The sequence below is a fragment of the Nilaparvata lugens genome, chromosome 11 (genome assembly GCF_014356525.2).
Source record: "Nilaparvata lugens isolate BPH chromosome 11, ASM1435652v1, whole genome shotgun sequence".
Lineage (NCBI taxonomy): Eukaryota > Metazoa > Arthropoda > Insecta > Hemiptera > Delphacidae > Nilaparvata > Nilaparvata lugens.
Genome location: NC_052514.1, coordinates 8,046,691 through 8,061,951, shown reverse-complemented (window position 1 = coordinate 8,061,951; position 15,261 = coordinate 8,046,691). Strand labels below are relative to the sequence as shown.

The 15,261-nt window shown below is 33.3% G+C and overlaps 1 protein-coding gene across 10 annotated transcripts in view; it reads left to right on the top strand.

The window, feature by feature from the left end:
• LOC111047759 (calcium uptake protein 1 homolog, mitochondrial) overlaps nt 1–13,457 on the top strand; it is a 71,297-nt gene extending 57,840 nt beyond the window's left edge. For 4 of the 10 annotated variants that reach the window (XM_039437537.1, XM_039437534.1, XM_039437531.1 and 1 more), the window contains 4 exons: nt 2,039–2,166; nt 3,417–3,506; nt 6,162–6,294; nt 11,685–13,457. In XM_039437537.1, the coding sequence (XP_039293471.1) occupies nt 2,039–2,166; nt 3,417–3,506; nt 6,162–6,294; nt 11,685–11,721 (388 nt within the window). In that variant the 3' untranslated portion in view covers nt 11,722–13,457. Of the gene's footprint in view, nt 1–2,038; nt 2,167–3,416; nt 3,507–6,161; nt 8,125–8,705; nt 8,779–11,684 lie in introns of all 10 variants that reach the window. The other 6 variants (XM_039437536.1, XM_039437532.1, XM_039437538.1 and 3 more) reach the window with 2 other exon arrangements.
• The last annotated feature ends 1,804 nt before the right edge of the window (nt 13,458–15,261 follow it).

Genomic DNA, 15,261 nt, shown 5'->3' with positions numbered 1-15,261 from the left:
CTAGTTGAAGTGAACTCTCTTCGCTATGGTCAAGATTCAAGATTTTTTTATTACAGAAAACATTTGTACAAATGCATAGCATCGTCATAAATCAAACATGATAAATACAAAGTATTTACATTCAAAAAAATAAGAAAATTAAACAAGCATACAAACAGCAACTACAGTGTACCGTTCTTGGTTCAGGGAGTCAAACAGGGTGATGGACTCTCTCCAATTCTATTCAACTTGGCCATAGAAGAAGCGCTTCAAAAAGTAGCACAGCAAGATGTCGGTGTAGACAGACGTTGGATCGGAAATTAATGTGTGAGCTTTTGCAGATGATGTGACATAGAAGAAGCGCTTCAAAAAGTAGCACAGCAAGATGTCGGTGTAGACGTTGGATCGGAAATTAATGTGTGTGCTTTTGCAGATGATGTGACATAGAAGAAGCGCTTCAAAAAGTAGCACAGCAAGATGTCGGTGTAGACGTTGGATCGGAAATTAATGTGTGTGCTTTTGCAGATGATGTGACATAGAAGAAGCGCTTCAAAAAGTAGCACAGCAAGATGTCGGTGTAGACGTTGGATCGGAAATTAATGTGTGTGCTTTTGCAGATGATGTGACATAGAAGAAGCGCTTCAAAAAGTAGCACAGCAAGATGTCGGTGTAGACGTTGGATCGGAAATTAATGTGTGTGCTTTTGCAGATGATGTGACATAGAAGAAGCGCTTCAAAAAGTAGCACAGCAAGATGTCGGTATAGACGTTGGATCGGAAATTAATGTGTTGGCTTTTGCAGATGATGTGGCAATTATCTCAGAAAATATAGAGGACATGAAAACTCTCACCAAATTGCTAATAGAAGAAGCCGAGAAAATGGGCCTAATAATAAATGACTCCAAACTAAATTTATACATTTTACAAGAAACCAGGGGGAAAGGATGGGCAGCCTGAAACTATATGAACATAAATTCAAACAAGTGCAGCAATTCAAATATCTCTGAGTAACAATCTCAAGTAAAAATTTGGATAGTGTAGAGATACAAAATAGGGTAAACTCAGCAAACAGGTGTATGTATGCCTGAAAAAACTACTTTCTTCAAAGTCCCTATCTCACAGAACAAAGCTCAGACTATACAAGACAATTATAAGTCCAGTGTTACTCTATGGGTCTGAAACTTGGAAAACATATCAAGAAAGAAGAACAAAAGCTCATAGTCTTTGAAAATAAAGTGCTGCGAAAGATATATGGGCCCACGTACGAGCAAGGAGAATGGAGGAGGAAACATAATAAGGAAATCAGAGACATCTTCAATAAACCAGACATTGTAAGTGAAATAAAATGTAGGAGATTACAATGGGCTGGGCACATACTCACAAGAGGAAAAGAGCCCAAGCTTAAAACAGTTTCAACACCCAACCCTCTAGGAAGAAGACCCCGTGGGAGACCCAGACAGAGATCGTGACAACAGGTCAAGACTGACATGGAGAGACTTGGAGCAACAGAAAGAGATGCTGAGGAGCGAACTACGTGGAAACAGTTTGTTGGTGCGGCCAAATATCAACTTAGATATAGATGGCCCTGGGAGTAAGTATACAAACAGCAAACAAAATACCCTCAAATTAGAAACTCCTCTTTACTATAAGGATATATTTCTATTAAAACGTTTTTTATGGCTCTCTTAAAATTAGTCATTTTGTCGCTTACAAAACACTATAATCACCATGACCATGGAGGTAAAACTAGGCTGAGCCTGTATAATTTCTCTCCCAAACTTTGATTTTAAGTTAATGTTGTCCAAAGTATTATTAGGTTATAAAATTACACACCACTGCTTCAAGTGATAATTTATTTATTTATTAGGTTAGCACAAACAATACAACGATCGGAAATGAAAAAAAAAACAGGCTATTGCCCAAAACTTCTTCAATTTCCTTATTTAATTTCAAATTTTCCAAATATTATGCATAGGTTATGTCCATTTAAATTTCTACACCAAATCACAATCTGAAAATGTGAGTCTTGTCTCAGAAATAATTTTTTGTTTTGTTGGCAGATTCAGAGAAAATCCGCAAGGTATCAGTAGAGACGATTATCTCAAGTTTTTCCACTTTTTGAATAACATCAACGACGTTGACACAGCACTCACTTTCTATCATATCGCTGGAGCTTCTATTGACCAAGGTGAGTCTTTAGAATTATGAGAAAAACCAACTCAAATTAAATGATATTTCCAAAATCTAAATACTCAGAAACATAACCTATATTAAGATGGTAGAAGATTATATCATTCTCTATAAGTTTATTGTTTTATAACTTTTTTGTGGCTGAATTTAAGTGACTATGAGGCTACTATGCTTATAATGTAATTATTATATTATTATATAGTTTCTATATGGTATATAGTATAGTATATAGTTTCTATAGTATAGTATTGAGTTTTGCTGAGAAATCAGTTAGAACCATTGGTTTGTTATAGTAGTCTGTCAAGTACTGATAGTCATAGCACATTTAATAGTGATCTATAATGATATTGTGGTAATGTTTCTCCAACCTTAAATGGTGTTTATTAGTGTATTGAACATTATTATGTTTAATTAATTAAAATATTCTGATAGGGAAATCTCCACTCAACAAGTAGCCTAGAACGCACTCATCCTTATAGATCAGGGTTTAATAGAACGAATCTCTCAGACCCATCAAATAAGCTAATTCTATCAAATTTCTCTTCACTTATCCTTATTCCTCACCTTTAATCATCATTTAAACATTACTGAACTGTTATTCATGACAGCATGTTCCTATTTTGCAATTTGAATGTGATAAATGGATTTGAATTTGGTTAGACCAGAAAATATTGGTATCTTCTTCTTCTTCTTCTTTGGCTGTGTCTTATCCCATTTAAATAGGGTCGGCATTTCTTTCTCTTAGTCTGCCTCTCCACAAAGCCCTATCGAATGCTTCCTCTCTCCTCCAACCACTATCCCGCAAGTCTATCTCCCCACCTCATCCTAGGTCTACCTCGTCCTCTCACACCATCCAAAACCAAATTCTGCACTCTTCGTCCAACATAATCCTCCTCCCGTCGCTGTACATGCCCAAACCACCTCATCCTTGTCTCCTGCATTTTCTTTCCCAGTGGTCCAACTTTTACAGTGCCTCTGATCAATTCATTTCTTATTTTATCTCTTCTTGTAACCCCACACATCCATCTTAACATTCTCATCTCAGTCACTTCCATCTTTCGGTCCTATTCCTTTGAAATGGGCCATGATTCTGTTCCATACAGCATAGCTGGCCTCACAACTGATCTATTCACTTTCCCCTTCATTTTTCACCAGGAAATATTGGTATAAATTATGCAAAATACTTTGTTTAGTAGTTTCAAGAGAGTCAATTTTGAAACAAATAACCACAATATTTTCTTATTTCAGGAACCTTGAAACACGTGGCCAAGACAGTTGCTCATGTGGATCTGAGTGATCATGTAATAAACGTCGTTTTCACAATATTCGATGAAAATCGTGAGTATTCTCTTCATTTTTCTGTTAAATCATTCCAATTATATCCATGCACTTTTTTATTGATGACAATACTCGATGCAATGCAGAAGGATTGGGAAGGATTTAATAATGTAGTTCCGTGATATTATTACATATAATTTTGTGAAAAATATAAATGCCTTATCAGTATATAAAGGGAATGAACTACATTAGTCCATTCAACAAACCTACACAAAATTGTGTTGGTAACACTTGTGAGAGAGTGTGGAATGAATGTCAATTTATTGACCGAGCGAAGTGAGGTCCAAGATTCAAGTCGACGGTTTGGCATTTCTCTTAATGTTTATATGTTGCGCATTTACGGTGAAACGCGGTAATAGATTTTCATGAAATTTTATTCCTTTCTTAATTGCGCGTCGACGTATATACAAGGTTTTTGGAAATTTTGCATTTCAAGGATAATATAAAAGGAAAAAGGAGCCTCCTTCATACGCGAATATTAGAGTAAAAATCAGACTATAGAATAATTCATCATAAATCAGCTGACAAGTGATTACACAGATGTGTGGAGAAGCCAGTCTATTGCTGTATTTTCATAAGTTCTATAGTTTCAATCAGGTACTTGTGGATGAGAATACTGCGTGAGGTCTACTGTTCACAGAACTACTAGTAGTTTATATTATCAATATAAAGACACTTGAAGCTATTGATTTATTTATTAATCAATACACTGGCTATTGAACTCCAGTTAATCTTCTATGCAGGTGTAACGGAGTCCTTAGTCAATGTTTCCTGAATTCAGTTTTTTTTGTCAAGTCTTGTCACGTTTTGCTATCTTCTCTTTTTATTATCTTTTTTTTGTAATTTTAAACGTTACTTCATTTTTGTCACATCCACATTAATTGGATTTGTACACTGAACTGCAGTTTCTTGTTGAAATCAATACAAAATCTTTTTATCTAAATTTGGAAGAGGAATAGCACAAGGTTACCTTATTTTATCTCTCCCTATCATTTTGATGATGTACTTTCTGTAGGAATCAATAAAGAATAAAGCTGTAGTGACACATCACAGCTGTAATTTATTTTTCGCCCCACTTGGATGTAATGAGCTGGTTTTCGTGCGTCATATGGAGGCCGAAAGTGATTGTTTTCTGACCAGGCCGGTAAAATTTTTACGGCCCTAGGGCTGTAAAATAACCTTGAAGTCAGCTGATTCTGATTTGATGTGAACGTGTTTACAAAATAGTTTATGAAACGGAATCAGTTTATGCTTCTAGAATTGAATAAAGTATTCTGCAATAATATACTATCATTTTATTTGGATGAATGAAATACAGATAAGATATAAATATTATAAACTATTCAAATTCGATTTTCAGAGTAGGATAGAACTTGTAACCTAAACTTCCGAAGTCGATGACAACAAGCATTGTTGACGTTGACATTCAGATTGGCCAAATTTCAAGTGTGCTAAAACAGCTGATCAAAAACTTTTCATTATTTGTGTTTATTATTCAATAATTAAAACATTTATAATAATATCATCTTATTGTCATTTGAAAGAATAAAAAAGTATAAACTCAACCTCCCACATAATTGAACATAATCTTCTAGTTTATTTAGACAAATCAGAATAAAAAATAAAAATACTTGGGCAATTTCCTGATATTCAGATAACCTCAGATTTGCTAGAGTCATGACCTTCCAGTTTTGCTTTCGGAAGTGCCTAATAAACAATTATTCTCATATATGTATATTGTTTTATTTTTCGGTGTGGCGAAAAATAGCGTTCGCACCATGGGCAAAAATCTGTTATCCGGCTCTCAATCTTTCCCGATTTCGAGCTGGAACTGTCTCATTTTCGGCCCTAGGTGCGAAATATACTATTCTTCCACCTCCTCTAAAGAGCTTACTTTACTCCCTGGAACATAATACTAAAGTGTCACTTTTTCGCTCTCGGGAGGAAAAACAGGAAAACTCCCTAGAGCGTAAAAGTAACTCCATTTAAATAACATGGGAAGCATCTCTATTTTAAAAACGTACATTTGAAAATAATAGGTCAGAAGGTCTAAGCTCAGATGAGGAAGAATATAGAGTAGTCATTAAACCAACTAAATTCAATACCTCAACCAGACATTTGATCAATATATGAAATGTATGTTTGTATGCTAAAATTATTACAAACTTCATATCACTATAGGCTACTAAAAAAATGTACAATTTTTTTTATTCCATGTTATTCAACATACCAGCCAACGAATATTCCTCATTAACTAATCAAATTTGAAACTGGAACTTCATCATAGTTGTAGTTGTGGCGGCCATTGTTGTTACAACTTTTGCCGACAGATAGCGCATAGCGCTGTTGGCGGAGAACTGTGATTACAAGCCAGCCCAGCTGTTTACTTTTTAGATTATGTTCTAACACATTGTTTGGTCACGTACGTTTTTAAAAATTATTTTATTTACAGTTTTTATAAAAATGTAGGTGGAGGATAAATGTTGTGTATATCATGAGTGAAAAATGTTTTTTCTCCCTCAGGAAAATTGTTGCCCTCGGCTTCGCCTCGGGCTTCAAACTTTTCCCTCAGGGAGAAAAAACAGTACTTTTCACTATAGATATACAAATAACTATTATTCTTTGTGATTTTAAACGTTTTTTCATTCATTTCAGTTGACGGGCAACTGAGCAACAGAGAGTTTGTGGCAGTGATGAAGAATCGCCTGCTTCGTGGTCTGGAAAAGCCCAAAGACACCGGTTTCGTCAAATTCATCCAGTCTGTTCTCAAGTGCGCCAAAGAAACGAGGCCAGTTATTTTCGACATTTAAACACTAATACACCACATTAATAATGTATCTCCGTGATATTATTACATATAATTTTGTGAAAAATATATGCCTTATCAGTGTATAAATGGAATGGACTACCATCAGTCCATTCAACAAACCTACACAAAATTGTGTTGGTAACACTTGTGAGAGAGTGTGGAATGAATGTCAATTTATAGTTTATATTATCAATATAAAGACCCTTAAAACAACCCAAATATGAACAAGCATGATGAGATTACATACAATTTCTAAATTTGAAGCATCTAAATTCGAATATCTACTTTGTGAAAATACTTGAGGACTGAAAATTTTGTGAATTGAAGAACTACAAGACTTAACCTATTTCGGACTATGTGTTATCTAAATTTGGGAGAGGAATAGCACAAGGTTACCTTATTTTTCCTCTCCCTATGATTTTGATAATGTACTTATCGTATAAATGAATGAATGAATTTCGTGTTGATTGTTATATGTAAATATAAATACAATTTCATAGTCAGTCAGTTTCAACTCCCAAGAGTTGATTTGATAAGTTTTTACTTGTGATGAAAGTGTATGATTAATTTCCTGATGGGGTCTATGAGACATTTTTAACATAAGATATATTAATCTATTTCAAATTCGCATACATATTTCACGTTTGTAATGGGGTCCAAGGTATTTCCCCTATGTAGTTTGATTAAGCATATATTTCACACAAAAATATTTGTAATCTCATCATATTTTGATCGTTGTTAGGGTCTTTATATTGATCATATAAAATTATGTATTGACATTTGTTCTAGACAAAACAACAATGCTGTAATAATTAAAACACTTCCCTCTCACAAGTGATACAAAGATAATTTCGTTTAGGTTTGTTGAAATCACTGATGGAATGTAATGTATCTCCCTTTCATTGATCACGCATATATTTCACACAAAATTATGTGTTCAATATCACGGAAATACATTATTAATCTGCTAATTCGACTCCTTCTAATTCGACATCTCCTTACTGGAACTATATTCCAGTAAGTTAAATGGTAAATTGCATACGATGCTGACAATGAGTTGAAAATATTTAGTTGGGAGATATTTTTATCAAACCAGTTTTGTATACAATTTATTCAACTAATTCATGAATAATTGCTGGCTTAAGTATCTGAATACCCAAAAACCTCGAAAACAAATTTTAATATCTAATGAATCAAGAAAAACATCAACGAATAAGAAAACATAAAATTTTTAATGTAAAAATAGCTGTTTCTGTATTAATACATTTCAATAATATTTATTCATTTCTTGGTGTTTAATTATGTGTCAAGTTTAGTAACCACAGGCTTATTTACATTGAACCTTTGTTCAGATCGTTCCTAATTCGGTAAATCTTTGACCATCAACATACTTATATCTATATATTTTTATAATTTATATTATTGGCCGAGAAGGCTGTAAAAACCCACGTATAAGGTATTATTGGTAAGGTATATTATTGTACAAGAATTATTAAGTATCGGTAAGGTATATTATTGTACAAGAAAAGAAAACACTTTTTGATATGTTCAATGCGTAGCACCGTTTTATTCTGTACAAAGGATGTAAATTAAACAATTTGTCTTCAAAAATATACTAAGCAAAATCATAAATAGAAGAATATTCTAGAAAAAGAATCATATTTCATTGATAGGATTTCATAAAAATAATGTAAACTATAAATAATATTGCAGTTCCTTTCTTCATACTACTTATTTAATTGTTTTTAATCTCTCTTCAAGATTTCTAACGGTACCCTAGTTGAAGTGACCTGTCCACAAATTATTCTTGTAAGTTGTTTATTCAATTTTCCAGTGACTAAATTTCCAGTATTAATTCTGTCGTTGCTGAATTTTCACTAACAATATTTTATAATCTTTGTAAATAATACCCTTGTAAATAATTCAACCTTGAAGGGCTACAAGAACCTTGCTAACATTCATTGTATAAATAATAGCTTGTTGGATTCTTAGGGAATTTATCACTTTTATATATTCTTTTTTACTCAATTTTTTAGACAATACACATTTTTGTGTAGTTGAGAAGTTGATATTGTGGTAATTATTCATATTGAATGAAAAATACTAAGAAATTGTCAAAAACCACAGATTTATTGATACTTAAAACCGGTCATTCTAAGTATCAATAAATCTGTGGTTTTTGACAATTTCTTAGTCTTTTTCATTCAACATTTATTATTATTTCAAAAATGTAATTTCAAGTCAATTATGAAAAAATGGTATGGGATATCGATTTTGCTATTTTCAAATTGAATTTTGGTAAGCTGCCATTGCTATTCAATTCATCTTTAATCCAACTAGATTCTTTAATTTATTTTTCTAATACTAAATTAACGTTTCATCTATTACAGTGTTGTCACCTTTAATCCTATCCATGATTGAACTTCCTCCAATTTTATTCTCATAAACTATTTAAACCTCAAGGTATTTCAACTTTTTCTAAAAATTTCGCTCATTATCGACGCTTGCTGCAATTTGCGGAGTTAGAAGCTTGGCGCTATATCGTGACTATAATTATTATCATTCTTATTTAGCAGTAAAAATAAAACTAAATATAATTTTAATCGACTATTATTTATCATAAATCGTTAAAACAAGTTGGATAGTACTTTCTACGAAATACACTTTTCTGTAGTCGTGCCTCCTTGTCATAAAATTGTCCATCCTTTTTAATCTAAGTAATTAAGTCGAAACAGGACATTTTGTCCTAGTTACAGTGTATTGAAATTTAAATTCATTTAAATTTTGAAAATTGCATTTTTTCTAATCATTTATTGAATTATTTTAAGGAAATCGATTTTCAATGCATGACTAAAATAATAATTATTGGCGCTACACGAGATAATGATGGCCTTATTAATAATTGTGCTATACAGTAGGCTTGTTAGGTGGTATTTTAGTAATTGAACAAAAATACTAGTAGTAATTCCATAGTATCCTGGTATCCAATAAATCATTCCAATCACTTGAACCAAAAACAATATTACCAAAAATTGATATCTGTTTTCTTTCAAAATTATTCAATGTTCAATCACATCCACAGTTTTGTACAATTTTCCAAATAAAAGTTAGTGCAAAGTTTAGTTTAGTTTTATTCTAAGTCATTGACCAGCGCTGCTGGATAGACTGTGTCAAGAGTTTATAAAACATGTCACAAGAAAGTTTCAAAATGTCATCTCACTATCAAGAAATTCACTCAGCCTTTAAAATGGATGCTCCACCAAGAGTGATTTCAAAACTGCTCGGAATTGTCTGTCACTTCCACTATCCTTGACCCACTCTGGCAGCTTATTAAACATCTTGAAGGCAATGAAAGGATAACACCTCTGAGTCCTTGCTAAACGGCATCTTGGCATGTTGATGAGGTGAGTCTGACTGGTTCCATAGCCATGTATCAGCACTCCTAGCTCTGTCTCTGATGCGAACCAGACATTCAACAATGTACTGATTTACAACAGTAAGCATTTTAGCCTCTTGAAGAGTGGTCTGCAATGAGCCATGTAGTCACTGCCCGTCAGCACTCGAACAGCCTTTTTCTGCTGAAGCAGCACATCATCAAGTCGTCCAGAGTGATCCCACAGGTGAAGTCCATAACAGACATGGCTGTGAAACATGGCTTAGTAGACAGTAAGCAGGTATCCGGCACCAATTTCCGATTTCAACTTTCACAGAAGATAGAGCGCACTGGACAGCCTGGAGCAAACATTGACAATATGACTTGTCCAGCTTATTCTGGTATTCAAGGAAAACCCAGCAACTTCACATCAGTTTCAACCACTCGCCCAACCTGTCCCAAGGAGCAGAGAAGCTTCTGTGTCTTGTCCTTGTTCAGCAGCAAATTGTTTTGGTTGAACCAGCTCTCAGCAGACCTCAAAGAACTATCAGCAGCTTGCCCCAGCAACTGCACATCACGTCCTCTATTGATCAGTGTAGTGTCGTCAGCATATACCAAAGCATTTGTTTTCAGACCAGTGTCATTAATTGCAATGATAAAGAGGAGAGGGCCAAGAACCGATCCCTGAGGTACTCCATACTTTACCAAACTTGTACAATAACGAGTGTTGTAAGCAATATTATATTCACCAGGCTAAACTAAATTTTGTTTATGTGATTTGTCTTCTAGTATAGATTTTTAAATCTTTCAATGCATGTTGTTGATTTTCATACATTTAATTTAATAATATAATCCATTTTTTAAGAGGAAATTATTGAAACCGTTTCAAACTCTAGGCGCAAGTTATTAAAATAATTTTCAGTCTTGCTTGAGTCTTACGACTTTTCTCTGTTTCCATTCTAGGCAGATCTTTGATTAATGGTTTTTCATTAGTATCAAATTTTTAGTCTCGATATTACAGTGTAGTTTCACATTAGAATTTCGTTGAAATTTCAGACACTAAAAATTTAGTAGAACTCACTCTAATAGTAACTAGTTTTAGCTAAACAATTTAGTGAGAGATATTATTTTTTGTTGTATTTTTTAATACCCTAGTTGATTTTCTATGAGGTTACTTTTCGTTGCTCTCCTGTACAAAGATATTGACTGATGATAGAAAAATCTGTTGAAAATTTTATTCTGAACTTGAATATCATTATCTGAGTTCTGATCAACAGAATACGTAAAACGTGTCGAAATATTCTGAAGATAAGATGATAAGAGTATCCAATATAATGTACTATAGAGTGTCAAATATGTAATTGGAAATCTATTGAAAACAAAATAACTTTCTTTAAAACATTTACCAAATTAGGCTACTATATTTAACCATCTTTAAACCTTTTGGTGTCCCCTTCTATAATAATTTCCTAGTTGATTTTTGACTAAACTGGGACGTTATCAAAAATCAAAAATTTGAAAAACTAAAACTGGAAATGTTTTAAATGCTTCTCAATTTGCTATATTTATCTTTCACTGCAGTAGTAATAACTGTGTGAAGTGCACTCCCCTATATAAATTTAATGCATTTTGGAGAATGTCAGAATATTTCAGGTAAGTTTCATTGTAAATATGGTTCGTGTTCACATTATTTATGCCCTCGCTGTATGTTGAGTTCCATTTTACTTTCTGAGCACTCAACTATCATATAAATAATATTCACAAGACATGGATAATACCATGGAGATAATCTAGCATAAGATTTCGTCAATATGATACGGTGAGCTATTGATTGAGCTATGTAATAATTTCATTGTCTCATGTGTGAGAGCCTTTTCCCTGTTCTATGTGACTTCTAAATTCTTCTGGAACCGGCTGCTACATTTGGGATTTAGAAAATTTTCCTAAATATTCTCAGTCTGAAATTTTTTCTCATTGAAATTTTCTGAAATTTCAGATCTCATCCTTCACCATTTCCAACGTCGTCAACGTAGGATTGATCTGCAATATATATTTTATTCAACTTCGACACAATTTTTCATCCATCTAAAGACTATGCTACAATCATCGTCTATAATATTATACAGTGAGACATTTAAATTATTACAGTAATGATCAAAGATCCATTTTTCTCTCATTGCCATTTCTTACAGGGTGTTACTTAGAAAGTATCTTTGTCATCTTGTCTATTATTTGTTTCTCTTATCTCTTTCCATTTTTATTGTAGTTTGTTTCAAATAACATTTTAAACAATCTATGTCAATTCTAGATGTATATTGGTATGTATTTATTATCATTATTATGTTTTACACGGGTACAAACAGTTTTAGTCTATCCTGTTTGAAAATGTTATTATTCTCCAAGATGATTAATTTTGTAAGTATTATTGGTTATCATCACATGTAGTTTTGTGGTATTCTAATTTTATGCATTGTAAAATCGTATGACTGTTACCATTTTTGATTGATTTTTTGATTTGAAATTTCAAAGCATATTGAATTTGAGAACTTTTTCAACATTGTAAAGTTACCCTCTATTTCTCATGTCAATTTTTCAGACTAGTTTGAAAGAGACAGTCTATTTCTATGCATTCATGGAATTAAATGTATCATTCTAATCAACTTCTCTATAATATTCATCAATCTTCATGCCTGTTCTTAGTTACTAATGTTGATGAAGATTTATTAAAATCATTTTAAAATCAAACCCAAAAGGTGTTATCAGTGATGGTTACAAATGTGAATCTATAGTCTGTTCTCGGAGCTGAGAGATGATGTAACATGAAAATGAGAATACTCATTATTATACTCTGTGCAGAATTACTTCTTACTTGGGATGGGCATGCGCAACAGAGAAAGCATACAGCGGGAAGGATACAGAGGTTGCCAAAGTTGCCATCGTTCTCCAACTTCTAGTGACTGTTCATGTGCTCATGCTACACATACGACGTTTCCTGTCTGGAAGCAGTCAGACTACTGACAAATTGGCAACTGTGCTTCTACCTATGACTATTAATCACTGTAATTGGCTGATCTCCCTCCATTTCTCTGCGCTGCATATTCCTCCAAGACTGAAGTAAATTTGTACGGACTATAGGTGATGTTGAAACCCTGCAACATTGAGTGCTGTTTGCACAGTATCAGTTTAAACTAAATTTAGTTTCAAACTGGATTAATAATAATAATAATCGCCTTTATTGATCAAATATACAACAATTTGTTACAAAAATATTTCTATATAAGTATTACATTACTGGCATTCGCCCCATGGATAAGATCCGTCCGGGGGGAGAGGAGAAAGATAATTTTTTCCCTTTTTCAAGTTGCAAAAAGTTTACAATGCTACATTAATTATATTTAAACGATATGGCAGAGAGGTTTTTTTATTATTATTATTATTATTACTACAAAAGAAGATACGTTTTCAGAAAGCTTTAAAAATTGAACTCCTGGATCAATGAATACCTGTACTTCAAACTGGATTAAATCCACATCAAGTCTCGTTCCTTATATTGTGGTTCATTTTGAGTTGAAGCCACCAACTGATTACAGTAAATTCAGCTTTGACTGTGCAAACGGCACTCAAACATGCTTGTGTGAGAGAATATCTTTAAGAAGCAAGACCAATTCACAGTAGCCACCTGACATCTTTGTCATGAATTGAACTGAATAATATTGCAGTACATGATTCAGTATTAATGAGAGCATTGTGAACTGGTATTATACGAGTTCAGCAATATTATAGTGGATATGAACTTTGAATAAAAAACACTCACTTTTCAACTATGAAACGTGGTCACTGCTAAAATGTAAGTCTTTTCACTTCAAAGATGTTTTTATTCAAAGTTTGAAATAATATAGTGAAAAAGAATGGATTCACAACTTTTCTTCAACAATGGATTACTTTTATATATGCACAATCGCAAATCATATTGTTTTGGCTCTCCTTTCGATGAGTTGTAAGAGGTATTATATGCCATTGTTCAACATTGAAGGTTTCAAACGTTATTTCATTGATATACTGTAGCCTATCCTTATCTCCTATATTCTATTATCACATGGAATTAACTACTTACCTACGTATCTATGTAAGTACTATGTACAGACGAGCCTGTTATAATAAAGTAATATGTTCAATCAATCAATCAATTTATTTAGCCTGGCGATACAGTAGTACATAAGGCTACGTCACAAAATATTTTATAAAATTACGATACATAATAAAATCATACTTAGGTCAAAATACATAATAAAAAATCCTTAAAATGAGTAAAGACAACAAATATCAATTAATAGCATTCAATAGTTCACCCTTAATAGGGCCACGTTATAATTAACTATTTCATGTAATAGTTGACATTAATAATTTATTCTACCTTCCACTGTCCTGAATTCCTCTAAAGAGTAGAATGGATTTTCTATTAGCCATTTTCTTAAATGTCTGAGGAATACAGGCAGGGGAAGGGTACGGAAGGAGGCTGGTAAAAGGTTGAAAAATTTTTATCCCCACTATTGGAAAACTCGAAAGAGATTTGCTGAGTCTGCACCTAGGTACATGCAGATCTCCACTGGCCCTAGTCGGATAATTGTGAATATCACTGGCAACCGTCAGTACATTTTCCCTCAATTTTATCTCTTTCAAGCACTGATACAAAAATTCATTGAAAACTGTTAATATTGAATTTTCGCCACACTGCACAGAAAGCAGCTGTTTTCCAGTCCCTAAGTAGATCTGAAAGACCTTGTTTGCAGACGACGTCAGAAAAGGGTTTCTTTTCCGGTCTAGGCCAGAAAGTGTCTCTTTCCAGCCGCTTATGGCTGGAAACAACGCGCTAATTATTATTAATAAGTCATCCGCTAGATCGGGCGAGTGTCCACTTTCATAATAAGCTGAAGTCGCCATGATTTAGTTCCAGTTTCGAATCAAACTAATCGCTTCGCAACCAGTTTTATTCAATTATTTATTGTTGTTAGTGCATTCCGAATTTTCAAAAATGCTTGAAGATGACTGTGGTATTCCAAGTGAAATTTTAAAAGAATCTGAAATCCTGACTGCAAATCTTCTACCACTAAAATCAAGAGGTACGATAGCTTAACGAGTATTCTTTATTTTGTATTCTTTATTTATTTTGTCAGCAATACCTGTAGTGTGGCGAAAAATATCGTTCGCACCACGGGCAAAAATGTTTTTCTGCTCTAGGTGCGAAATATACTATTTCCGGATCTTTTCCGTTATGTGCCAAGAAATGTACTCCGTCCAATTTCTACTTTGGTGTAGTTCTAGTAGTTCTTATTTTCGCTACTAGGCTGCGTTACTATCGCACCTCCATCGTTTAGCGGGTAATGAGAATTCAATTAGAAATCTGTAAAATTTATATAAATTGGAAGGAAACTTGAAAGGTTCAACCACTACAACCATTTCTTCTTTTTCTTCTTTTCTTGTTCTTCTTCTTTTTCTTATGTTATTGTTATTGTTACAGTATAATCACTCTGTCATCTAGGGGATGATATGGAATTTAAATTGTTTATCAGGGC